Source organism: Erpetoichthys calabaricus, chromosome 8 (genome assembly GCF_900747795.2).
Source record: "Erpetoichthys calabaricus chromosome 8, fErpCal1.3, whole genome shotgun sequence".
NCBI classification, from domain to species: domain Eukaryota; kingdom Metazoa; phylum Chordata; class Cladistia; order Polypteriformes; family Polypteridae; genus Erpetoichthys; species Erpetoichthys calabaricus.
The window spans coordinates 70,045,188-70,070,908 of NC_041401.2; the positions used below are offsets into that span (position 1 = coordinate 70,045,188).

Here is a 25,721-nt window from a genome sequence, read left to right on the forward strand (position 1 = left end):
TGGGTGGTTACCTACCAGGTAACGCTTATGGTTGGCCAGCAAGTCAGCTAACATCAGCCACGGTGCCTTCAGTTGTGAGAAGCAGATCATAGAATGGTTGAAAATAGTTTACTGTCAAATAATGCAAAGAGTACGCAACACGTGTTTCGCCCTAATTCTTGGCTCATCAGGCGTACACACTCACTGCACTCCCTTACGGGAATCGAACCTCGGACGTCAGCGCTAGAGGGGCTTCGCAGCGGTGAAGTATTGCTTTTAAATTTTAATTAAGAAGAAAAGAAAACCTTTTTAAATTGAGGGAAAATATACCAATAACAATTTGTTAAGGATCTGTTTTTTTGTGAAGCTGCCTTCACACAGCCTGTCTGCTGTTTTATAAACGAACGCCATATAAGGCCGTCCTTTCTCCTTCACAGTCAGTTCACATGACTATGTGGGAGGCGTGATGACGCGATATGCAACTACGCCTCCCACGGCCAGCGAGCTGCAGTCCATTACTGTATATGGACAAAAAAGAGGTTCCAGTTATGACCGTTACACTTTGAATTTCGAAATGAAACCTGCCTAACTTTTGTAAGTAAGCCGTAAGGAATGAGCCTGCCAAATTTCAGCCTTCCACCTACACGGGAAATTGGAGAATTAGTGATGAGTGAGTGAGTGAGGGCTTTGCCTTTTATTAGTATAGATATTATATTATATTATTTATATATATATATATATATATATATATATATAAATGCATTTTTATTTTAATCACATGCGTGGGCATAGGGGACAGATAAAAGACTCTAGTGTCTGTAATTCCTCCACCACACTGGTTGGCTCTGTGTCTTAGCATTTTTATTGGTATTTATTAAGTATTGGTACCTCAATTCTTTATCATTGAGACAAGGTATGTGGAGGGTTCTATTTAAGAAGTTAACCTTTGAGTTACTTAACACAGCTAGGACCACACAGACCAAGTGTATATACTTAGAGTAAGAATCTACTCCCTGAACCTGAAGATTTTGCAAATCCAATTGGTAAGCCGGACTTTTTTCAGTTAATTTATTGCATCTGTGATGGACAGCCGGCATTTCAGTCCGGCCGGGACATCCCTCATCAGAAGAAAATAGCCTTTTCAGGGCAATACATCCCCTGGGACGCTAGATGCCAGCTCCCCTGGATGGAAATGGTTCCTCGGATTCCCGCAGGACAGCATGGGACATGGAGTCCGTCTCTTCAGCCCTGTTGGGTGCCGCCAGGGGGAGCTCACCAAGAACCCGGGGGACTATTATGGTTACATCAACCCTGAAGTACTTCAGAGTCACGAGGACGCAAGCCCACAGTACTTCCGGGATACTTGAAGGTTTGACCCGGAGAAGGAATACTTCCGGGTCATGGACTTTAAAAGGACTATGGGAAACCCAGCAGATTGAGCCAGAGTTAAGTGGGAGTGTGAAGGAGCTGCTGGAAGTGGAGGATTGATATTGATTATTGTATTGTGATTATTGAATTATTATTGAGAATTGTGGAGCGTGCGGTGCTTTGGGCACAGTTATTGAAGAATATTAATAAAGAATTCTTCTTGGTGCTTTGAACGTGTGTCCTGGACGTCTGTCTGGTGGGTTCAAATGGGCAACAGAGCCTCTAGCGTCCACACATCTTAAACTATTATCTTTAGAATAATGGTGTACAGCTTTCTGTAGTTAATGTCACTCCATGCAATTGGCCTGTAACCTTCATGTCCCTAAAATACAGAATTTCCATGGATTTGATAAGTTTGATTTAATTTGATGTCAGACTGGCATAGTTGCTTCATTTCCTCTATCTGTATCAAACGCTACATAGTATGTTATATTGTATTATGTGTATAAGGATATGAAAATCATTACAGATGAACAGAATGACAATAAAAAAGGCCACCAGCCAGACTAGCAGCTCCAGCAGGACAGGGTGCTACGTGTACTGCTAAAATTGCTTCCAACTTGTTAAGGTGAACTTCTGTTTTGGCCTTAGAATTTGATGTTAAATTTGAATGGCTAAGTCAAATGGTTCCTTTCTTCAGTTCTATTTGTTCTTTTTCAAGTTATTGTAGCAATGTGTGATCTTTATTATAAAAGCAATTAATAAATGGAAGCATGCAAAGAACTCTCTAATTCAACAAAGTCACATCATAGGATATCCACATTTTCACATTTAGGAAGTCATGTGGGGAAAAAAAAAAAACTAAGAATTTCATGTTTGCAGACTATTCCCCTTGTGAATTTCCCCTTGGGATTAACAAACTATCTATTCTTACCTCCATCAGTGTCTCCTCAGGTAGTTCTGGGGCCTCAAATGTGATAAAGCCCTCCAAACTTGGGGGGGAGGTTCCATATGGGACATATCTGAGACTACTTGGCGCTGCCTCAGCAGTTGGAGGGGAGGAACCCATACCACCAGGTGGAGAACCCACATAGACACGACCAGTTGTAGAACACAAGGAGCCTGCTGAGCTGTTTGATCCTACTGTAAACAGGAATGACAGGGGACAATTAGAATTGGGGGGAAAAAAGTAAACCTGTCAAGTAAATCAACTTACAAAAAACTCTCATGCAACATGTATTTCTCTTCATTGAGACAGTTTAAAATGTGAAGTAATGCTACTCTTTGAAAACTGGGATATACAATGTATATCCTTATTCACAGAACACCCACATTTTTTCAATGGGAAAAATATTTTGGATAGTAGAGTTTAGGGTACGTTTTCTTCAGTTTCTCACCTGACGTTGTTCTAGGCCTAGCACCCGTGTGGCTGCATGTGGGGGGCGTTATACTGTTGGGGGGTGATCCTACAGTGAACAGCACAGTCCGAGGGCTTGTTCCTGTCAAGTTTGGCATTCCACAGGCACTGGCAGGTGCTGTAAAGAAATAATCAATGCTGCCATTAAGGTTACAGTTTTAAATGGTAAACAAACACATGATAATATCTGATACAGGCATTGATTAATAAGTACTGAAGATATAGCTATCTCTTAATTACACATTATATTAAATATTCAATACACAAGTAGCTGGTCATCCTACCTGTATCCATAGGTCTCTCTGTATTTAAGCTGTCTGTGCTGCCTTGGTAAGGCTGTCCTCCTAATGTGATCCTGACTGGCTGCTCAGAAAGCCTTCCTGTACTGACAGATCTGTAGGCAGAGAAACAGAGATCTTCATGGTAATCTGATCACAGCACTGGGTAACAAGGGTGGTGATTGTGGAGTGGCGTAATGGCTAATGAAGGAATTAGAGAAACTGCGTTGTCAGGTCATGACAGCAAGGCTGTGAAGCCAGGCAAGGAAAGCAAATAGTGAAAACAGACACTTCAACTGTTTTCCAAGAAAGCTTAAGAGGAAAGCATGGGCAGAGAGAGAGAGAGAGAGAGAGAGAGAGAGAGAGAGAGAGAGAGAGAGAGAGAGCGCGAGGGCGAGAGAGAAGAAAAAGAAAGGGCTAACATTTTAGGCTTTGCTAATTTTGGAATGTACTGGAATGAATAAACCCTTATTCAAAGATGCAGTACAAAGTATAACACTAATTAAAGTACCAAAAGTCAAAAATATGTACAGGCAGATGGTAAGAAAGTAAAAAGGGTCACGATTATCTAAATGCTTGTATGCAACACACTGACCAATACAATTTACCTGCCAAAGGTGGTCTTGCTGTGCTCAAAGTTCTGCTGTCGGCCTCCAGAATAGGCACTGAAATCCCGAGTTTCCATCAGCACTTTATTTGGAGTTGTACTGTCAACCAATCCCTGCTGTGCAACCAGGGCAAGCAGATTGCAAGAAGCTTGAGTTTTAGGGATCTTGAAAGGTGCACTTGTCTACACAGCACAAAGGCAACATAGATGACACATTGTCATTGGAACCCAAAACACAGACATCAGCATTACCAAGACAAGGTGAATGAACATGGACAAACTGCAACAAACATCCAGCTTCTTGATCTATAGTAATGTATTATTACAGAATATAGCAGCACAAAGATACAGCTAATAAGAATCAGTATAATGGACATATAGCATTTGAGATATGCAAATGAAAACCTCTAATCAGACACTGACAGCAAAAAAGCAAGGACAGATTCCAAGTAACAAAGAGATGCGCTTTTATAATGGCACTGATTGGGTGATCCAAACTACAGATTTTGGAAAAATTCACTTTGAACTTCACAGCTACATATACTCAAGCTGGCAGTTTTAAGTGTGCATTCTCTGGGGATATACAAGATCACTAGTGGGTTAAACTATGAAAATGGGTTTTAACTGGGAAAAATAATACAGAAATTCATAGATTCAAAGTTCTTTTTTTTTTACCTTTGTTGGTGAGCCAATTATGGTGGGCAGAGGAGTTTTCTGCAACCAATCAGATGAGCGGGGAGAGGAGCCAAGATGCTTAGTCGGTGAGGTACCCAAACTGACTGGCCGACACATTTGTGATGCATGACTCCCAGGATACAGAACTGCACTGGGATACACTGGGTCTGAGTGCTGCTTCCGCAGTTTCTGTTTGTTCTGGTAGACATCCGTCAGTGTGGGAGCACTCTGGAGACGAGCACCAAGCAGCTGGGAAGGAGGAATTGGGGAGCCTGATTTAAAAAAAGAAAAAGAAAAAAAAAAAAAAAAAAAAAAAAAAAAAAAAAGTAGAGATTTCATACTCAGAAGGTCTCTGACATTAATCTGAGCATCTCTGCACAAATATCTACTGCAGAGTGTGATTTGCAAGAACAATTTTTTAGCAAACTACTGAACATAAGCAATATTTATTCAATGACTTCAAAAATGTGGAGTAAGAAGAATTAAACAGTTATGAATTTCAGTTCAGGAAAAATTTTCTTCTATGTAATTGGTGAAAACAGGAGCCAAAGTTCTGTTGATTGACTAAAACTACAATAGCAATGAGCAAAGAATGTTCAAGTTACCACCAGATGAGCTCCTGCTCCGGGATTCATGGCCCTGGGGATGTCCACAGCAGCAGTGGCCAAGTTGTTCTGGAATAGTTCCAACTAAGCAGATAAGAGTATCTCTCTTAAAATTTGCAACATCCACTATCATTGTTTAAAATACCCCAATTTCATTCTTACATACCAAGTGGTGAGGGAGAATAAGGCCTGGAAGAACCTGTTGACAACCTTCGACCCACAGGCTGTGCCACTTCATTAGTGGATGGAGAGGCAGAGGAAGTTTTAGTAAATCCCAGGGGGCTTGTGTTGGATCTGCGAACCATCCCTGCCCTAGGGAGATTAACCAGATGAAGAATTATACCTATTAACAGATAAATTAATCTTTTTTTTGTTTTTGTTTAATTACTTCTTATTGTTAAAAAAAGGGATCTTGCAACTCCCCATCCATCCCAACACTACAGTGGCCATGCTAGGGGTTCAGGTTATTTAAAACCTGTATTTGAATTATTTGTCTTTTATTGATTAATTTTTGCATTTAATAGTACTTCAGTGTGTTGGCACTGTCTAATCTAAGAAATACTTTGAAATTGGATAAAAAAAAAATTCTAAAAGGAAGTTAGCATATGGCACTGAAAATGAAAACATACTCTTCTTTGGAAAAGAAAAAACAATTACTAATTTCATTAGTGGTGTCTCTTTAAAAATCGATTTATTTCTGGTTAAAATAATCTAAACATGTGTTCATCCTGAAACTCAAGAAAGTCAATACAATCCTGTTATTTGAATTCTGGAAACCAATACACATGTACCCCATTTCTCAGTACAGACATGTTTACTCTCCCAAATATAACCAAATACAAAAATAGCTAAAGCAGCAGTCTAATTGAGCAAGGAGTTTATTTATAGACATGACTTTGGACAAGCAATAATTAAATGCTACATCTACAGTGACTCTCTATGATATATTTGTCCTCAGCTAACTGAGGAAGAGTCATGACTTCAAAAGTACTGTGAATATTCTACAAAAAGACCATACAATGTTATGGAAGGTTAAAAAATATAAACTCCCCCCATAACTGTATGATATGATGTGGATGTAATTTAAAATTTTAATTTTGAGGGATTGGAGGACATACAAAATATTTCCCAGAGTCACTATACTACAAACATTTGAATCAACCTAAACCAGAAGCTCAGATAATACCAAATATTCCAAGACTTCTACAGACTATGTTAATATTCCTCTAAAATCCTACTCCAGTCCAGATATGTTTGTTCAGCTTTCTCAGCACGCAAATCAATCAATTTACTAGATGACAATTTTGAACTTGCAAAAAAGTCTACCCAGTGGTTTATGGACAACAACCACACAAATGTTCTGTTGATGAAATCTATTCCTACGTTTTATTTTAAGTTGTCAAATTAGTCTAATTGCTTATAATCATTAGACAACTTGAAGCTAAGATGGAGTGTAGGAGTGGAAACCAGAAGTGACTATCTCTGTTGCATCAATACAAAGCTTTAACATTCCATCGCCAAAGAATTTAATGATTTTTACTGCTTCCTCTCACTTCTGGCACGTGACAGACCTTGTAAACAACCTCATGCATAAAATGGACAGCTATGTTGTATAACCTACCCTGCTATAAACTACTAATGATATTAGAACAGAACAGACCAGAACTATTAAATGGGCTAATGTACCATCCATTTATAAATGAAAGACAGACTGGCTCAAAATAGAAATGTATACTTATAAAATACAGTAGAGCTCCTATTATCTCCACCCTGATTAACTGAGTTTCTACATTATCTGTGGCAAACCTATATGTGTAATACACTTCTTTTCTAATAATTCATAAAATATTTGTTGTGAATATTGTACGTAGCACATAAATACTATACTTTTAACCTCAACTGTACCAAGTGAGCGGTCGAGAACTACACCCCTCAGCGATTGTCAGTGTGTCACGAGTACTAACCGTGAACACATGCTTTACGGTTTTGTTTATTTTTTATCTCTTTAGTTTTAACTTCAATGTGAGACTACCATTCATATTTAAATGTAACTACAACAATATACATTTTTATTTTTAAAAGTATTGTACCTATTAGCTGTACAATAACTGATGTACCACAAAATAAGGGTGAATGTACATTTTTCTTTGTTTTTATGTAACATTAAATTCACCAAGTTAGTAAAGGAGTAAAAAAGTTAACCTGTGCCATATAAATTAGCAAAATCTTTTATATTCTTAATTTTTAATCCAAAATGGCCACAACCAGAGTTTTCAGTTGTTCAAGACAGCATCAGTCCACATTACCTCCGATAACTAGGGTTCTACTGTACCTCAGTGAAAAGCAATGCTTGTTTGAGACAGTGAAAACGTTTTTTGGCTTTGTAAAAACCCATGTGCAGACATTCTCCTTGAAGAGTGCTATATAAAGACTGACTTTAGCTCAATATTGCCTTTCATGTATTTAAATTATTGTTCCCTTACCTACATGTAAGCATGCTGCATTTGTGTACAATAAATTGCATTTTCTAAGCTCCTGCCCTGCTTTGAAAATTGTACAGGGAAAAATGGAAAGTGCTAAATGCTTGTAAAAGGATATTAAATACTTTTATGAATGTTAAAATAAGGCTTATCACATCATATGACATGTTATAGTTCATACATGCAATGTAACTGCAGTACTCTATTTCAACATCAGATGTAACTCAATCTGTGTGTTTCTTTCTGTCCCATGTCTGTTTATAAACATTTGTCTGCAAACGCTACCACATGAACGAATAAAATCCAACTGTTTAAACTGCAATGTCATTAATGGCTATTTAATGCAAATGACAATGAGAAGTCAAGCAAAACGACACTTTTTTCTTCAGCCAAAAATGGGCCTGAGCTGCCTTCAAATCTTGCATATTGTAATCTTTTTAGTTAGTCAATTAAAGGTGTCATTTTGCTGGACTTCGCATTGTATTCATAATACCTAACATGGTACAACACCCTACTAATACAAATGGCCAGAAAATTTTCTTGCAATACTTCATTTAAAATTAAGACATTTTTCTTTATAGTAAAAAATATATTTAATATTTGGTTTTTCTTGCTATGATAATGTCCTAAATACAAAATTAAAACTGTCATTCACTAACGTATTGCTCTCATGCCTGAGTACCAGAAATTGGGTAAATGGCTACAACAAATGGCAACAGCAACATGCAACCTAGATATTCCATGACAGAATCCATGTTTGTAGTTCTTATGTAGGCAGCAGTGCCATTAAGCAACATATATATAGATGATGGATGAAGAAAAAGCTATTTTGTGAGCATGGGGGGTTGGGTGGTGTTGTGTAGGTTTTGGGAAAGGAAACACAGAAAACTGAGGCTGTGACATCATTGTTATCACGTTTCATTTCAGTCCTTAGGGAGGAGGAGAATTTGGATAAGTTGGGATGTCACTGCAGCTGCAACGATTCACGCCTCACCCTTTCCAGTCCTGCCAGTATTTATGGCCTAATCCAACCAGAGGTCAGTATTTGCTATCATGCCAGCTTCTGTGCAGAATGGAGCACCACCATAAGGCTTTTCTTTTACATGTGGTTACTGTGGCCTCATACTTGACTGCACATTTGTTTTTTCCCCTTTGTCCTTTGGATGATTACATTAAACAAGGCCTTGTCTGGGACCCCAAATCTCATTTTGACCTTGTCTTATCATATTACATGATCCATTTATGAGTGAACTTGTCACATTTACCGTAGTTCATGGTTGCTTAGGACCAGAACCCCTTCCAGAAGCATCTGGCCCAAGGCAGGGACCAACCATGAAATGAATGCAATCACAAGACATATTAATGCACACTCCCAAATCCATTCATATTGAGTCAACTTCCAGAGGTTAATTAACCTTACCTGAACATCCTTCATATAAACTATGAATCACATTAAAATTTTTAAAATCATTTTTTATTTTTAGTTAATTGATCTAGGAGCCTGCGGTGGGTTGGCACCCTGCCCGGGATTGGTTCCTGCCTTGTGCCCTGTGTTGGCTGGGATTGGCTCCAGCAGACCCCCGTGACCCTGTGTTCGGATTCAGCGGGTTGGAAAATGGATGGATGGATGGATGATCTAGGAGCTATTATAATCTCACAGCGTAAACTTTCTCTTAGTGCTGTAATTTTGCAACAACATTTCCTGTCAAAGATCTATGTTGATATCACCTCTGAAACAAGTGTTCATGAATCATTTGCAAGAAGAGATGTCTTGGTTTCCAACATCCACGCAAATATACTCCAGCAAAAACGCCTGTGATAGTATTCTTTCTTTGGTCTCTCTTGTACCTTTGAAACTAATAAGATGTAACTCACTAAATGAAAATAAATCAAATAGATGAAAAACAAAGACACCTAGAAGATTTACCCTTGGCTGAAATAACATTTACCGGGTCAAATTCTACATTTGACCTAGTCATTCTAAATTTCATAAGATTTGCAAATAATAGGGGGCAAAAACGATCAAGCAATTAAGTCCTGAAATGTGTATTTTAGCATCACTTTTACTAATCTAAACAGTTGTTGTCACAAGTAAACAATCCATGATTTGTTTAAATTCAGAGTAAAAATGAAATTGCATCCACTTTAGACATGAAGATCTTATTTTTTACATTTAAATGCTAAATGACTTAAAGATTTAATGTAATTTATAATAATCCTTAAGAGAAAACAAAGTGTACATACCTGGGAGAACCATACTGGAGAGTGTTGGGACTGGAGGACAGATTCTGTTCAATACGTTGGTAGTTCCTGATTTGGGTTGGTACAGGTATTGGAGTGGTCTCGCTACGTGGGGACACCATGGGCAATGGATTGTGCTGTTGCCTGGTTTAACAGAAAAAATACTAACCATTTCAGGGGTGGAAACAACAAGGTCAGTGCATATATGTTAGCAAATGAAAGATAATAAGTTTGTAGAATTAAAAGAAAAAGGACAAACCTTGGTGTCTAGCAGGCACTACTTTTAAAAAAGCAGTAAGGCATAAAGCTATTTTTTCTAAAATAAAAAAGGAACCTTCTTCTTTGTCTAAACTCAGAAAGTACAGTGTTCTTTGTTCTTGTAGGAGGAAACTCAATGTGAACTGAAATTTGATCCACAGTCTACCCAGCAGTTCAGCTGTTGCAGACTTGCCCAAAAGTTAAAGCTAACCAATGGTATCACTGTATCCTCCCCCTTCAAGGTGGAGTTAAATACAAGTGATGGCCCCGTCAGTTCTGAAAAGCCCTGTCTCAGCAAATGGAAAAGCAGATCTACTGGGTTAAAGTGGAGACAGCCCCAGTGTGTATCAGATCCCACCCACTCACGTGGCTGACTAGCAAAACAAAAACAAAGGCTTTTCTAAGAAAAACTCTTTCTGCCTGGGAACAGCACGTCCAGGGAAGCAGTTAATTACCACACAGAGATTGACATTCAAGTGAGTTGTGTTTAGACGTCTCCATATGCCTGAAAGGGTACGGAATGGGGTCAACAGTTTGTTTTTAAAAAGTTAACATACAAACAAAGCAGAATTACACAACTGTCCAAGGAAGGAACAGTGTGACCGAAGACTGGACTGCCTTTGATTCACCTGCTCTGCTTCTATTTTTCTTGTGAGTCATGCAATGTTTTTCAGATTAGGACCATAGTCTAACAATAATAGAAGAATATTTTTTTACTCTGTGACTTGGCAAACCATAACACAATGTTTTTTTTTCTGAATTTAGAGGTCAAGGCTCCTTTTAAAGGAAATGTCTTTTCTAGTACAAAAAAGTAAGCAAAAAATCTATATCATAATCTGTGTGCAAGTTCAAATCAATCCTATGAAACAAATCTACTCCCATAACATACATAAAGTTTTTCAGGAAAAGTGTTTCAGTACATAACTTGGCCATATAATAGCACCTTTGCTGCAAAGCAGAAATCATTCTGTATTTTAACAAGAAATTCTGAAAGTTCAAAACAATAGAGTGACTCCGTTTAATTCCTGGACTGAACAATGTCTTCCGTACAGCAACTTAAAGGGGATATGAGTGGCTTGCATTTTTCCCTCTCCCACCCAGATCACTTTTTCACTTTACTTTATTCACAGCCTTACGTACTGCACATTAAAGGATAGTTCTATATCCTGTTACTTGCCCTAAATGTGTTCATTTTAAATACTGCATATGTACCTCTGCACTACTTGCAATAAATAACACATAAAAATGGAACAGTTACTGTTTCCGCTATATTAGTGTTACTTAGATATAATTAGAAAGTTCAGGAAATTAGCCGTCATCATAAATATTCACAAAGGGAATTTTAATTTGATTGCTAAATGTTTTTAGTCTTTAAGGGACTCTATATTATATTAACAGGAAATAGTGAAACAAACTTCATTTAACAACTGTAACTTACCCGCCACAGAGCAGAAACTCACTTGAAGCTCGTCTTCCTGTAGGTCCAATGGGTATGTCATCTATAATATAAACAAAAAAATGACTGTCAAAAAAAAAAAAAAAAAAAAAAAAATCTCAACTTTTTAGAAGCATTTGTTTGTATTTAATTTAATTTAATTCAGACACTCAAAAATGTTTCTCACAGGACTGGTCAGAGGTGATATGTGGAACTAGGACAAAATCATCTGTGTCACATGAGGAGTTCTTGCTGCTAGCACTGCCACCTGATTCCTTAGAGAGCTGTAGGTAATTAGGAGGTCCAAGTGGAGGAGATGACAGGCCATCTTCAGGTAGCGTTTGCATATCTGGTAGGGACTGTGGAGGTGACATGGAAACTGGTTACTTGTTTGATCGAAGCAAACATTGTTATGAAGAAGTCTTAATATTAATGCAGTAGGAGCTATAATTAATGTTTTGGTTTAAATGCTGTTTTATGTGAAGAATACCTTGCTTAAATTAGACATTCCCAAGCTCTATCCTGAGGTACAATTGGGTTGGTCAGTATTTGATACAATCAAATGTCTTAAGAGAAAAAACTCATTTCCTAAAGCGGCAATTTGTTTTACGTTTGGTCCACTAATTTGACAATACAGTGTGTAATTCACTCTTCTTTTTTTAGAGAGATTAGGATTACTTTTTGTATAAAATCACTTATTTTCTTTCTTATTTTGATTTTATTCAAAATTATTTTTCTCAACATTGCTAAAAATTCCAGTATAAACCCAAAGACAATACTGTTTTCTTTTTCTTAACAAAACTCAAGTAGAAAGTAAGAAACATATGTAAGAGTTAATGCAGAAAATAAGGTGATTAATAAATTAGGAAGCCATTTAAAAATAACAGTAGCCAGAGTAGCCCTATGGAAAAATGTATGAGCTCTGAATTTAAACAAAGGTGCCAGATTTTAATGATTACTTATAGTGCAAAATATTTTCAGAATCAGAATATCTATATTGTCATTGTAACAAATGCAATGAAATTAGGTGCAGTCCCTGCAGTATCAAAATATAAATAAATATAATTACAAAAGGATAAGAAAGGACAAGAAGAAATAAGGTAAAACACAAACATTCAACATAAGGCCTTAATTGCACATGAACACTATTGCACAAGATGTCATCTATTGCACTGCTGCATTGGAGGTGATTAGGTGGCATTCAGTGCCCTAATAGTAATAGGGAAACTGTTATTCAGTCTATTACTCTGTTTTGATGCTCCTGTATCTTTTGCCTGATGGCAACAGTTTGAACATGTCAATGTGCGGGGTGTGAGGAGTCTTTTAAGATATTTTCTGCTTTCCTGAGGCAGCGAGAGCTGCGCAGTTCATCCAGAAAGGGTAAAGAGCAGCCGATGATCTGCTGGGCAGTCTTTACGATCTGCTGAAGTGTTTTCCTCTGCACTGTTGTGCAGCTGGAAAACCACACGCAGAGGCAGTAGCACAGGATACTCTCAATAGAGCAGAGTTATGTCTAAATTTTGTATGTATTCAGTTATGTACATCATTAGCACATTAATTAGTAACAAAAATGGTAATGAATGTCAAATATTTATTCAAGCAATCAATTAAAAAAGTCTTTGTTTTGTTAAACTCTGGTTCTATTATAGATCAATTACTTCTGAGCCCAACATCAACAGCTATGAATAGTAACAAGTGAAATAACGAAATGCTGTTTAAGTTACAATTAAATATGGGACTGAATTATACCATTTGTTGGTAGACCTAAATCCAAGCAATCCTAAACCAATTTGAAACTGAACTATCAAATATTAAATAAGACAAGAAGAGATTGAGAAAAAAGACAAAGTAAAAGAAAAAAAAATTGTAGGTATAAAGATAGCAATTGATCAAGCAATATTAATGAAATATTTTGGATCTTACAGGTGGAGAAGCGAAGCGACAAGAAGGTGAGCTCCCGCAGGTGCTGTCATACACTGAACCAGGGTAGTTTGGAGCAGGCATGGGCACTGGTACAGGGCAAGCTACAAGAATATTAAAAAAAAAAAACTATCAATTTCCAAACCACAGGATTGCTGACTAGTTGCCTGTTTTAATTGCTACTACTTATTCATTGTATGCACACAGGAAAGTCCCCTTAATGAATCAGTGTTTTAATTATACAAGCATATTAGCAATTACTGTATATACAGCAGTCTTTAAGCTACGCAGACTGTAAAAAAAAAAATAAAATAAAAAAAAAAGGTTGCACAATTTAAATAATGTTTGATTTCCATTAAACAAATGACATACAGGAAGTAAGAACTCCAAATAATTCAATTCCTAAAAATAATTTACAAACAAATCATCCATATGTTTCCATTTATCTAGGACAGTAACCAGCCAAATCAATTTACATAATATTACCATTGTCTCAGAGCAATTTTTTTCATTTAGTCTAATTCAGTTCAACAAATTGTGTGTCTTAGGAGTGTTTTTGTGTTATTTTGAATTAATCATAAGATGCAACATATTTCTTCGGTATGGCTATAAAACTGTCCAGGGTTCCATGTCTACATCAAGATCCATTCTGCATTACAAAAGTACTTACATTTTTTGATGGTTGAAAATGGCTCGAGGAAAGGATGGCTGAAAAATGCATCTGAAAAATATAAAATTTACTAAATAAGAATAAAAAGGTTATTAAACATATAAAAGCATTCCAAGTGTTGATACTAGAAACAGACACTGAAGGAGTTTAAAGATGAAACATTTCAAAACAAAATTGAAGCATAGTAATGCATTAACGAGTATTTCGTCTGGCAAAGGACATTTACAGGACCTACATCTAGGGGTGGGCGGTATGACCAAAATTCTATATCACGGTATTTTTCTAAATTATCCCGACGGTATTTTTTTCCCCATGAATGAGTGGATGTTAACCACATTTTCCACTGCAATTACTGGCTAAGAATAACCTATTCCACTGTCAAGAGTATTGTACATTGTACAAAAAAAAAAACATTTTAATGTGCACACAAGTATTAATACAGTTTTGCATTGCCCCATAAAGTGATAGTTTTCAAGGGGGTGGCACTAACAGAGAAGGTATCACATTGCATGACAGATGCAGTCAAAATATAGAACCTTTTTATTGAACAAATTTTGCAAAAACAAACTATAATTTTGACAACATATTTTCAACCATACAAAGAGGCATTTAGACTTAGTAAAATATCCAGAAGTGCTTGTCAAAAATTGTATTGCACCGAATATGTCTTAGAAAAGGAATAAATAGTAAATATTTTTTGTAAACCAACTACTTTCTGTTAATGTTAACAATCTCTGTCCACTGACACGTTAAAGTGACTTTTTAAACAACTTTATCATCATTAAACTGCATAATATTTAAACTAATAAATAATAACAATAAAATAAATAATAGTATTATTACCGATAGTTGCACTATTACTTCAAGACTTCAAGCCCAGGTGCATTACACAGTATTCACCAAATTAAAATAAAATACAACAAGTGCAACTTGGTGATGACATCTTTACCAGCTGAACCATCATTTAGGCAAACTGCATTAATATGGACCTTGCTTCAAGCTAAGCTATACTGGGAAGAAAATAAACTATATGTCGAGAACAAAGTCAACATTTCCACTTTATTCTCGCCATTTATGTCGAGATTAAAGTCGACATTTCCACTTTCTACTTTAATTATGAAGTAAACTATGAGAATAATGTCGTAAACTAAACTTCTTCCTAAAATCAATGTTTAATCAATTACTTAAATTTACCCCATCATAAATTAATGCACATTAAATGCTTTGTGTTATGTTCCCCGACCCAGTGGTTAATCACTACGCTTCTTAAGCGATCACCATACAGAATCCATTCACTTCATGATATTCCTGCTTTCTGAAAATTTAGAATGCTAAGATAAATACTTGATATCATTTTCATGATGAAATGCATTAAAGCAGGTTTTACATATGCACGGTAGTGAGGCGGTAGTGCTGCTCCCTCGCAGTAAGGGGTCCCCAGGTGTACGTTCAGTGTAGAGAACTTTATGGCAGGTGTGACGAGGCTCCAAAAAACTGGATGTATGAATAGCTATCGCATAGGTTTAACTTAAATATTGTGTAAATGTTGGGTTTTGTGATCTGCTGGTCGGAGACACGAACACAGAATTCAATGCACGTTCTTCTGAGCGGGCTATCTTTATTGCATGCATGCTGTCTCTATCTGACGTAGGCTACCAAAACCCCAGTTCCTATCCTTCCTTTTTCTTTCACCACATAACCACATAACCAATCACCACACAATAAACGTCTTTGTGAAATTAAAACTAGTTATAAACTTAGCCCACGGAGTGTTCAGAACTTTAAAAATATCTTCATTATACATGTTTAATTATGCCATCCATTCAGAGTTGCGCCCATCTCTGAACGAATCACTTAACACAAAGCATTTAATGTGCTATATAACTTATGACGGGGTTTGAGCAAATCTAGTAAATTAAATATTCATTTTATGATGAAGTTTAGTTTACGATGTTCTACTTTAATGACAAATTATGAGAATAAAATCAAAAGAATATATTCTCGTCATAAGCGTCAAGATTAAAGTGGAAATGTCGAGAATAAAGTCAAAATGTCATCACACTATTACACAGTACCCAGGTACATTACACTGTATTGAAAACAAATAAAACAAGTACAACTTGGCTTGCAGTATTATCCAGTAGTATAGAAACAATATTTACACATCTGACCTTTTAAAACTAAAGCATCTCCAGGGACAGATGTGACTGCTTTTTTTCGGCTCTCTGTCCATTTTCACTGCACGGCATACCTATGCTACCGCCCACTATTTGGTGGTGTAGCAATGAAAGAGAGCCCTAGTGCAACAAATCTGTGTTTAGCGGTGTAGCAGTGAAAAAGGTCCCCACTTGAACAGTTTCCCGCTGCGCCACGTTCCGAATGTCGTTTAGGCAATTTAAACCGGTGTTGCGGTATAAGAAAAATCCATATCATAAAAAAAATAAAAAACGGTTTTCGGTATGAACCGGTATACCGCCCAGCACTACCTACATCTAATGTATTAAAAAAACTGTTCTGCTTAATTAAACAGCTAATATTGCTGGACCTCTCCTACCAGCCAAATAATTAAAACCAACTGGTGTGGGGGCATGGGGTGGGAACACAATTCAAGAAGAGCAGTAACAATACAAATATCGAATGTGAAATCCATTCTGAAGGACTCAAAAATCTTATTGCACATCTTCATTTAAAACTGTCTGAAGTAATATTTTCCTGTAGCAAATTAAGATACAAAATCCCTCTCTATTATATTATACAAATATACAGACTAAACACGCACACACATCCACTAGTTGGAGGTACCGACACTATGTGGGGTTGTATCTATCACCCACTGAATCTTATATACAGTATAAAAACTCCCTGAAAGCTCACTTAAATCAAGTTGACCTTTTAATCCTAGTCTATTAAAGGTAATCTCAAAGAACAACATACAGTTTGGCCTGTGACTTGCATGCAGATAGTGAGATTTGCAGACCAGAATTTGCCCTGCTCTGCCTCTAACAATCCTCACCATCTTGCCATACTTTTCTTGCCAATTGTCACGGAGGAAACTACATTACTGACAGATGGCATGTGATCTTATTAAGTTGGTGAAAGTAGAGCTCACAAAACATTACATACCAAAGTCCATGCGGTCCTTCTGATTTCTCTGAAGGAGTCCTGTTAGAAGATCTCCCAGCTGTGGTGATGTCTCTCGTGGGATGCTACTCAAATCAAAGCAACACAGGATTTAAATAAAACTATTAATTATACAAATATAACCCTGCCTAAAGAGGAAAAAAAACTACTGATTACATCACTGTTTTTAAAAAAAATGTTAATGAGACATTATTATTATAATTGCATTTGCCTTCTTGCACGTTCAGGTAATTACAGACCAATAATTCATGTCAAGACTGTTTATGAAAAATACAGTGGTGGCTAAAGTGCAGAAAAACCTGGATGTTCAGTTCTCTTAGAGATGAGGCAGGAAGCTGGAGTGGAGGAGTGGAACATGCTTCAGTATGTTTCTTCACCCTTGACTTTAAGAATCTTGATAGAAGCTAGACTTTAGCTAAACTTTTTCTTCTGTTTTTCTTTGTCATTGCATTGTTTTTATTCATCAGCTGTCAAGTTCCTGCCTATTTATCAATCATGACTTTCATACGGTTAACTGGGTGACTAAAATGTTTATGGATAAAACTGGGAAAAAGTTAGCAATATCATGTACAACAGACTGTCTTCCTCTTTTTGTTTTCCTCTGGATGTGTATGGTCTCTTTTGCCAATTTTGTCTATATAAAATGATATAAAAGAAATTATCCATTTAAAATCATAATTTGTAGAAGGCTCAGTGACTGTCAGTTTACTGCAAACACAAGAACTACAGTGTTTACAAATTGGTGTGAGGAGTCATTTTTGAAGGTATGTTGATTTTTTGAATGACAATTCATTTTTGGAAATAAACTCTCAATCTCAATCTCTGGAAATGGTAGATACTTGTGTATTTGAGGACTGCTGCAGATTGTAAATTAAACATTCTACAGTAAACAGTGAGTCTGTCTTCACATGGAACACTCCATTATTTAAAGAAGCTTAATCACTTTGAGATAGATAATGCTGATCATGCTTTACTTGGATGTCATTTAATCTGTAATAATCTTTACTTTGATTTGCTTTTTTGGAAGTCTGCATCAGCATAGTTAAACCAAACTCTGGTTGTTAAATTAATGTAAAAAAATATGCTTTCAAACATCTAATCAATATGCAATAGTTCTGACTAACAGCACATTTATACTTTATCTGGAGACAAACTTCGTCTGGTTTGCACAAAGCCATGTTTCAGGTTAGAAGTCTTCATTGATAACGTGTGTGAACAGTTTAGTTCTGGCTCATGCTGCCGAGTGAAAACGTTGTTGGCGTAAAGGTAATTTCCTAAAGCTCTTAAATTACATTAGAATATATTTGAATATATTTGAATAAATACTTATTTTAACATTAATATCCAAAACATAAAGCTTTGGCTAATTTGAGAGCTCAAGTGTGATTGTGTGAATGGCAATTCCCTTTAATCTAGCAGAACCTCATTTATAGTGGTTTCCTTCACTGTATCCCAAAACAGCAACTTGGGAAATCTGGGTACAGAAGATGATTGACTTTCAGTATAGACTAATGAAAATAAATAACTGAAACTAAAAATGAATCATAGCCAACTACTTCAGAATTGAAGGATTTTACTGTGTGCATCAAAAAGCAACTATATATTCTATAGATGAAATGGCTGCCTGCTTTGAATTGTTGAACATACTTTGCTGATTTCCACATTTTCAAAGTATACTTATTTAAATATAGCTCATAAATCGTTCTTACTTATCTCAATGGTTTTTATTTTGTTTCACTAGGCTATCACCTTTGTTATGCATTTTCCCCATAGAATTTGTATTTAAACCCACACCACTATGCACATGTAAATATTAAAAAAAATACATTCAGTGGCTATTTTATTAGGTAGGAGCCATCCCTTTTGCCACCTGAAAAATTAAAATTCTTCAGGACATGGTTTTAACAAGATTTTGAAAACATTCCTTAGGTATATCACAACCCGATAGCATAATCCAGTTCCTGTTCAGCCACACACATGGTGTGAACTCCCAGTACATCTCATTCGAAAAGTGCTGTATTATACCAAGATCTGGGAACTCTTAAGGCCATTTCAGCAAACAGAAGTCATCATCAGTGGAAACTGTTTTGAAATGATTGCTGCTTTATTACATGGTGCATTTGCCAAAGCAGATTATGGCCATAAATGAATGTACATGGTCAGCATGCAACATTACTTGGGTACACTGTGGCATTAAAATAATGCTCATTTGGTACTGAGAGACCTAATATTCACATAAATAAATAAATAAATAAATTTTAAAAATCCACATAAAATTACACTGCCCCTGCCAGCCTGTACTATTGACACAAACCAGAGTGAATGGATGGATTTGTGTTGTTTACATGAAATTATAATCCAACCAATGATTGGAGAACATTGTTATAATTTTCAGTTGTTCATTTTTGGTGACCAAATGCCTACTGTAATCTCTCTTCTCGTTCTTAGTTGGAAGTAGTGGAACCAAGAATACTTTTTTGCAGCCAATTTAAAGTCAAATCTGTTATGAATCCAAGGATGCCCGTTTAAAAACGTCTGTTGTAAACAGCATTGTCAGAACATTTGTGGCACTTCTGTTAACCTGAACAAGTCTGGGCAATCTTAACAAGCTGTTTTCTCCCAAAGAACTGCCAACACACTATGGATAGGTTTATCGCATCATTTAGGGACTAATATGTGAAAAATGCTGATATGATGATGCTGGAATCACCACATCTGGTACCAACCACCATACCACAGTTATAGTTGCTTCTTTCAGGTCTTTCCCATTGCAATGTTTGGTTGCATAACAGCTAAGGCTCTTTGGCCAGGTTTGCAAATTACATACTGTATTTTGAGCTGTAGTAACCATTTTAAGTGAAAACAGTTCTAGACTATTGTCTCTTAATCATTGTTTACTCTTAAATATCTCATTTAAAAATCATTCATTAGTGACCAAAGACAGCATCTTCAGCAGAAACTAAAAAATATCATCCAGCTTGACATTTCAGTTTTACAAATTCCACAACTACTATAGCACACAAAGAAGATTTTTGTCCAGAAATGGAAACGAGAGAGAGAGAGAGAGGTAGTAAAAACTTGACAGTGAATTAAAGGTTCTGAATAATGAGCAATACTTACATAGGCACCAATGTCTTGTTCTTCTCATAAAAAAGTCTCAAGTCTTGTGGACTATTTGCCTATGGATAAAAATACCCTGAAGTCAGCAATACACTCCTAGAATCTGAGGGAGAACAGAAACTGTACTGGATCCCTTTTGTGATGCCTCTGACCAGGTTTTCATGTGCTTTGTTTTAACTGGTAGTCTCTATGCATCAGCCAACCTGACACTGAAAGTCACCCAATAACTAGAGACATCAGTGAAGTGGGAGGGAGATAGACTCACCATTATAGGAAACTTGAGGAGGGAAGATTCTTTGGGTTTCCACACGTCGACAGACAGAGATAACATGCACAACAAGAACTTGGTTCCTGTCATTATTCATTGTTGTTGAGTAGTCAGGAGCACGTTTCACTTGATATACTGCAGTGACTCTGAAAGTGCAATGGTTTCTTAAAGTAAATAAAAAATCTACAGTGCATATCTGGCTGTGCCTGTATCCCAAGCCATACTTGTTATGGTGCTCTGGTAAATGATGTAAAGACTGGCTCATAATTTCTCACAGATCCTTGTGAATAATGTGACAATCTTCACTACTCACAACAACTGCCTGATACTGAACAACTGCTGAGCACAAAGCACATTTTAATTCATTACTGTCATAACTCTTTTGAAAATGATTTTCTTAGTGAAATTTATAATGTGGAAGGTATTGTTACATATGGCAATAAAGCAATTAGTCAACTAAAAATGGTTCTCTGTTATGCATTCCTTGAACTCTGAAAGGAGCATGCCTTTGGAGTGCAACTCTGTACAATAAGAAGTTAAAAGGCAGTGCTTCAAATTCAATTTTATTCTTGCAATGTACAGTTCAAGTTATATCTTCCATTATTTATACAATCTATAGTGGAACATTTTTGATGTTTGTAACAGTCCCTGTCCCCCGCACTCCCCCAATAATTCTTTGCATTTATATAGCGCTTATCTCACTACTCAAAGCACACTCTACATAGGGAGGACACAGGAAGTGAACCCACAATCTCCTTACTGCAAAGCAGCAGTGCTATGACAATGTTGTGCCAACGTGAACATATAAATCATTGCAATATTTTTTTATCCGCCCCATAGGTAGGTATCTCCTAATTCTAATTTGAAATTAGTATTCTAGTTACATTCTGGTGTATTTTTAGAAAATCCAAGTCAAAAGGAGTAAAATATGTTTAGTTGGGGAAATTCACAAATGGCAAATACATAACTTTGCACTAGGGATGTCACAAAAACAATTATTTCACTACTAATTTGGTACTAAATTTCAGAGAACATAATAGTACAGTTGCAGTACTGGTACTAATGAGAAAGTCAGTACTGCACTCATGCCTTACTTCAAGTAGACAATCCACTCCGGAAAGCACAATAATACATGAGGAAAACTTAATAGAAACTGCATATAAAAATGTCTCCCTGTGGTAATGGTAGATCACTACATCAACACATGTTGAAAAGAAAAACAGCAGTGGTCATGTCTGGAAATGCTTTTGTGTCCATGAATGAAAATTTTAGCAGGGAGTGCAGGAATCAAACTATATTAAAGATGAAAACACACACGGTGCCAAGTTATTGCCACTTTTATCCTATTATGGTATTAATTCAGAAACAGATTTGTCCATGCTTACAAAGAGAAAACATCACCAATCAAATGAGGTGTAATTGTTTAACTTGTATTGTCACATATTTGTAAGAGTAAATGAAAAGATAAGGAGATGAATTGCTTTTAAATAGTGTTCTGCACAACCTAGGCTTTGCATTCATTTTCTCTTTATAATAAGCACTTCTACAAATGTCCATCAGTTCAAGCATCTGTCCATTTTCTAAGTGGTGTAAACAGTTTAGGGTTGCACTGGAGAGCAACTCGCACACATCCACAGTTACACACATAGAACTGTGGGATGGCTGCCAGCTCTAACAACAGTTATAGCAAGAAACATGAATGCAAGATTCAAACAAAGTGGCTACTTGGCTTGTCTAGACCATTAATGACATGAGCAGCTCCACGAGTTAATACCAAAAAAAATGCATTTAGTATTTTAAGGAGTACAAAGCATATCTCCGTATTAACATGACGAGTACTATGTTAACAGAGATGCATATTTTGCCAAAACATGCTTAGCTGAACAAATAAAACTGCAAACATCATCACTAAATACAAATCTGCAAACACTAAATTTATGTCACTTATTGGGCTTTTGAAGTCAAACTACTGTTCATTATTATAGCCTGTAACTGAAAGTACACACCATATATTTGTATGTTGCATTGAAAAATGTAATGCCACAGTTATAAATTGGATACAGGTAACAACAGCCCAAGAAATTTTCAAATTCTAGATTTGCGCAAAGGCATAAGAAATAAAACCTGATCACTCACTGAAAAAACCTTGAAAACAGCAAAACAAAAGCTGTTTGACAGGAGTTCTGAAATAAAGGATTAATGTAAAACTGAGGAGTTTGATTTCACAGAGGAAGCTTTAAAGGTGGGACAAATGTAAAAATAAACAAATAAATAAAGTAGGGACAGATTTGGAAAATTAAAACAATGCGTTTCTGACATTGAAATTTGAATTAATTTAACTACTTCATTAAATATTACTTTTTAGTAATATTTTTAACCAACTAATTATTCAAATATAAATTTTACAATCACAAATACAGTGGTACCTCGGTATATGTCCTTAATCCGTTCCAGATCCTTGGACTTCTACCAAACAGGACTTACACCAAACAAATTTTTCCCAAAAGTAATAAAGGGAAAATGATTAATCCATTCCCATGAAAAAAAATCCTATTGTTATTGGCATATTATACATCGATGGGGTTGTATAAAATAATTTAAACACTGCTTAATACTAAAATACAAAAGCAATTAGATGAAATAAATGAAAATTTAACCTCACTTTATCTTGCTGAGAAGAGTCGAGTGCCTACAAGGATGGTGATGAGAAGGGAGGAGGAGGAGGAGATGTTATTGTTTGGAAGGAGAGTCCCCTTCCAATCAAACTTCAGGAATCTGAAATTCTGATGTTGTTTCTCTTTCTCTCCCAGTCTCTGTAACAAAATCATTGGCGGCATCTTTATCAGCACTGGCTCCCTCTCCATGCCTCACAACACTGTGAATGCCAGTCCTCTTCTTAAAATTATCAAACCAGCCATGGCTGGCTTTAAACACTTCACTTGCCTGGCTCGCTCTTGCCTTGTTTTTCAAAAGATCGGCATGCATCTGTTTTGCCTTTTCGCAAATCACTGCCTCCGATACGCTATCGCCAGCACACTGTTTTTCTGTTATCCACGTGAAAAAACACAAAATCACATGAAAATTCACAGAGTGACAGCGCGAGTTGTTCACTGAATGCTAGCAACTGGCGTACTGACGCTCGTGGGCAGTCGTGGCTTTGTCTCGAGAGAGGTAAACAAGGGTAGCATGTGGTGTTCTAGCACGCGAGTCATATTCCAAACAAAGGTCGTACACCAAGCTAAATTTATCACGTCCAAACAGGACGTATACCAAGTAGGACTTATTTCAAAGCCGACGTATACCGAGGTACCACTGTATTATATACCTAACCAGACTTTAAAGCTGTTTTTGTAACAACATGTTTTTAAAGAGTTGGTTTAAACAGAAATATCTGGAATCATCTTGGAATTAAATAATTCAACAGTACACATATAATAATGTTTACATTTTAATATTTACCATATATTTTAAGCAGCAGTCAAAGGCATCAATTCCTTCATCCTCTAGGTACTGCCTCTGCATACTCTCACCACATGAGCCTGGGCTTTGTCGTGCACCAGGAAGAACCCAAGACCCACTGCACCAGTATAGGGTCTGACAATGGGTCCAAGGATTTCATCCCGATACCTAATGGCAGTAAGTGCCATTGTCTAGCCTATAGAGGTCTGCGTGTCCCTCCATGGATATGCCTCCTCAGACCATCACTGACCCACCACCAAACCGGTCATGCTGAATGATGTTACAGGGAGCATAACATTCTCCACGGCTCCTCCAGAGCCTTTCATGTCTGTCACATGTGCTCAGGGTGAACCTGCTCTCATTTGTGAAAAGCATCTTGTAGGGTTGATTTTGTAGGGCTCTGGCAGTGCACATCCTGTTCCTCCTTGCCCAAAGGAGCAGATACCGATCCTGCTAATGGGTTAAGGACCTTCTATGGCCCTGTCCAGCTCTCCTAAAGTAACTGCCTGTCTCCTGGAATCTCCTCCATGTCCTTGAGACTGTGCTGGGAGAAACAGCAAACCTTCTGGCAATGGCACATATTGATGTGCCACCCTGGAGAAGTTGGACTACCTGTGCAACCTCTGCAGGGTCCAAATATCGCCTCATGCTACCAGTAGTGACACTGACCGTAGCCAAATGCAAAACTAGCGAAAAAAACGTTTAGAAAAGATGAGGAGGGAAAATGTCAGTGGCCTACTCCTGTTAAACCCTTTATGTTTTGGGGGTCGTCTCATTGTTGCCCCTCTAGTGCACCTGTTGTTAATTTCATTAACACCAGAGCAGCTGAAACTGATTAACAACCCCCTCTCCTACCTAACTGACCAGATCAATATCTCAGACGTTTCATTGACGTGATGCTATACTTAGATTAAAAAGTGTTCCTTTAATTTTTTTGAGCAGTATATAATTCATGCTGTTTTACAGAAAAAGGCTCAGTATTGTTCACATCAACAAATGGCAGTACTTACATAAAAAGCCATTAAATGGGATTTCTTTATTTGTGGTATCAAAAGATATTGAGTATCATAAATATTCACCGGTACTGGTATCATAAACAAAAATTCTGGTATTGTGACATCCCTACTTGGAGTAATTGTGGCAGATAGTATAGCACTATTTAACCTTTTAAACACACAGTTTTGGTTTGAAATGTAAAAGTAAAAACTGCTTCTTGTAAGCAGTTTGAATATGAATAGTGCTTACATGTATGAATTTAAGAAATAATGGAAGCTAATTTTTCATTGTAGTTAGTAGCACTAAAATATTCAGAATCTGGGGCGGTTAACCAATTATTTGCTAATTAAGACAATGACAAGAGTTCCTAATTTTATTAAACAATTGGTTTGCTGAACACAACATTACAGAAGCAATCTACATCTGACCAGCCAAGTTTACCTGGAAAGGTGGCTTTCCAACAAGACACTGGTAAATGACTGTTCCAATACTCCACAAGTCAGCTTTGGCATCATAGTTCTGTGACATGATCACCTCTGGAGCCTGTCATAATAAAATGACATATTGTATATTTCTAAAAAAGATAAGGTCCCAAGAACACCAGCTAAAATATTTCACATTATAGTGGAAAAAAAATAAAAAAGAACTGTTGAGTTACTCACCATGTACATGGGAGATCCACATAGGGTAGCTGCCATCATGTTACTCTGTAGATACCGAGCAAAACCAAAGTCCGCTAAAAAACCAAAGGTAAAAAAAATTACTGGCGACTCATTATACTCCTGATTACTATTGAACTTTAAT

General features: G+C 36.7%; 1 protein-coding gene across 1 annotated transcript in view; it reads right to left on the minus strand.

The window, feature by feature from the left end:
- The window catches only part of ulk2 (unc-51 like autophagy activating kinase 2), a 59,420-nt gene that overhangs the window by 12,280 nt on the left and 21,419 nt on the right, over positions 1-25,721 (minus strand). The window contains exons 7-22 of the mRNA XM_028806750.2: positions 25,580-25,653; positions 25,359-25,460; positions 20,195-20,253; positions 17,057-17,139; positions 13,934-13,984; positions 13,267-13,367; positions 11,531-11,702; positions 11,347-11,407; positions 9,654-9,794; positions 5,096-5,241; positions 4,930-5,013; positions 4,325-4,596; positions 3,651-3,832; positions 3,049-3,158; positions 2,745-2,882; positions 2,282-2,490 (exon numbers count right to left, since the gene is read on the minus strand). Coding sequence (XP_028662583.1) covers positions 2,282-2,490; positions 2,745-2,882; positions 3,049-3,158; positions 3,651-3,832; positions 4,325-4,596; positions 4,930-5,013; positions 5,096-5,241; positions 9,654-9,794; positions 11,347-11,407; positions 11,531-11,702; positions 13,267-13,367; positions 13,934-13,984; positions 17,057-17,139; positions 20,195-20,253; positions 25,359-25,460; positions 25,580-25,653 — 1,985 coding nt within the window. The remainder of the gene's footprint in view (positions 1-2,281; positions 2,491-2,744; positions 2,883-3,048; positions 3,159-3,650; positions 3,833-4,324; positions 4,597-4,929; positions 5,014-5,095; positions 5,242-9,653; positions 9,795-11,346; positions 11,408-11,530; positions 11,703-13,266; positions 13,368-13,933; positions 13,985-17,056; positions 17,140-20,194; positions 20,254-25,358; positions 25,461-25,579; positions 25,654-25,721) is intronic.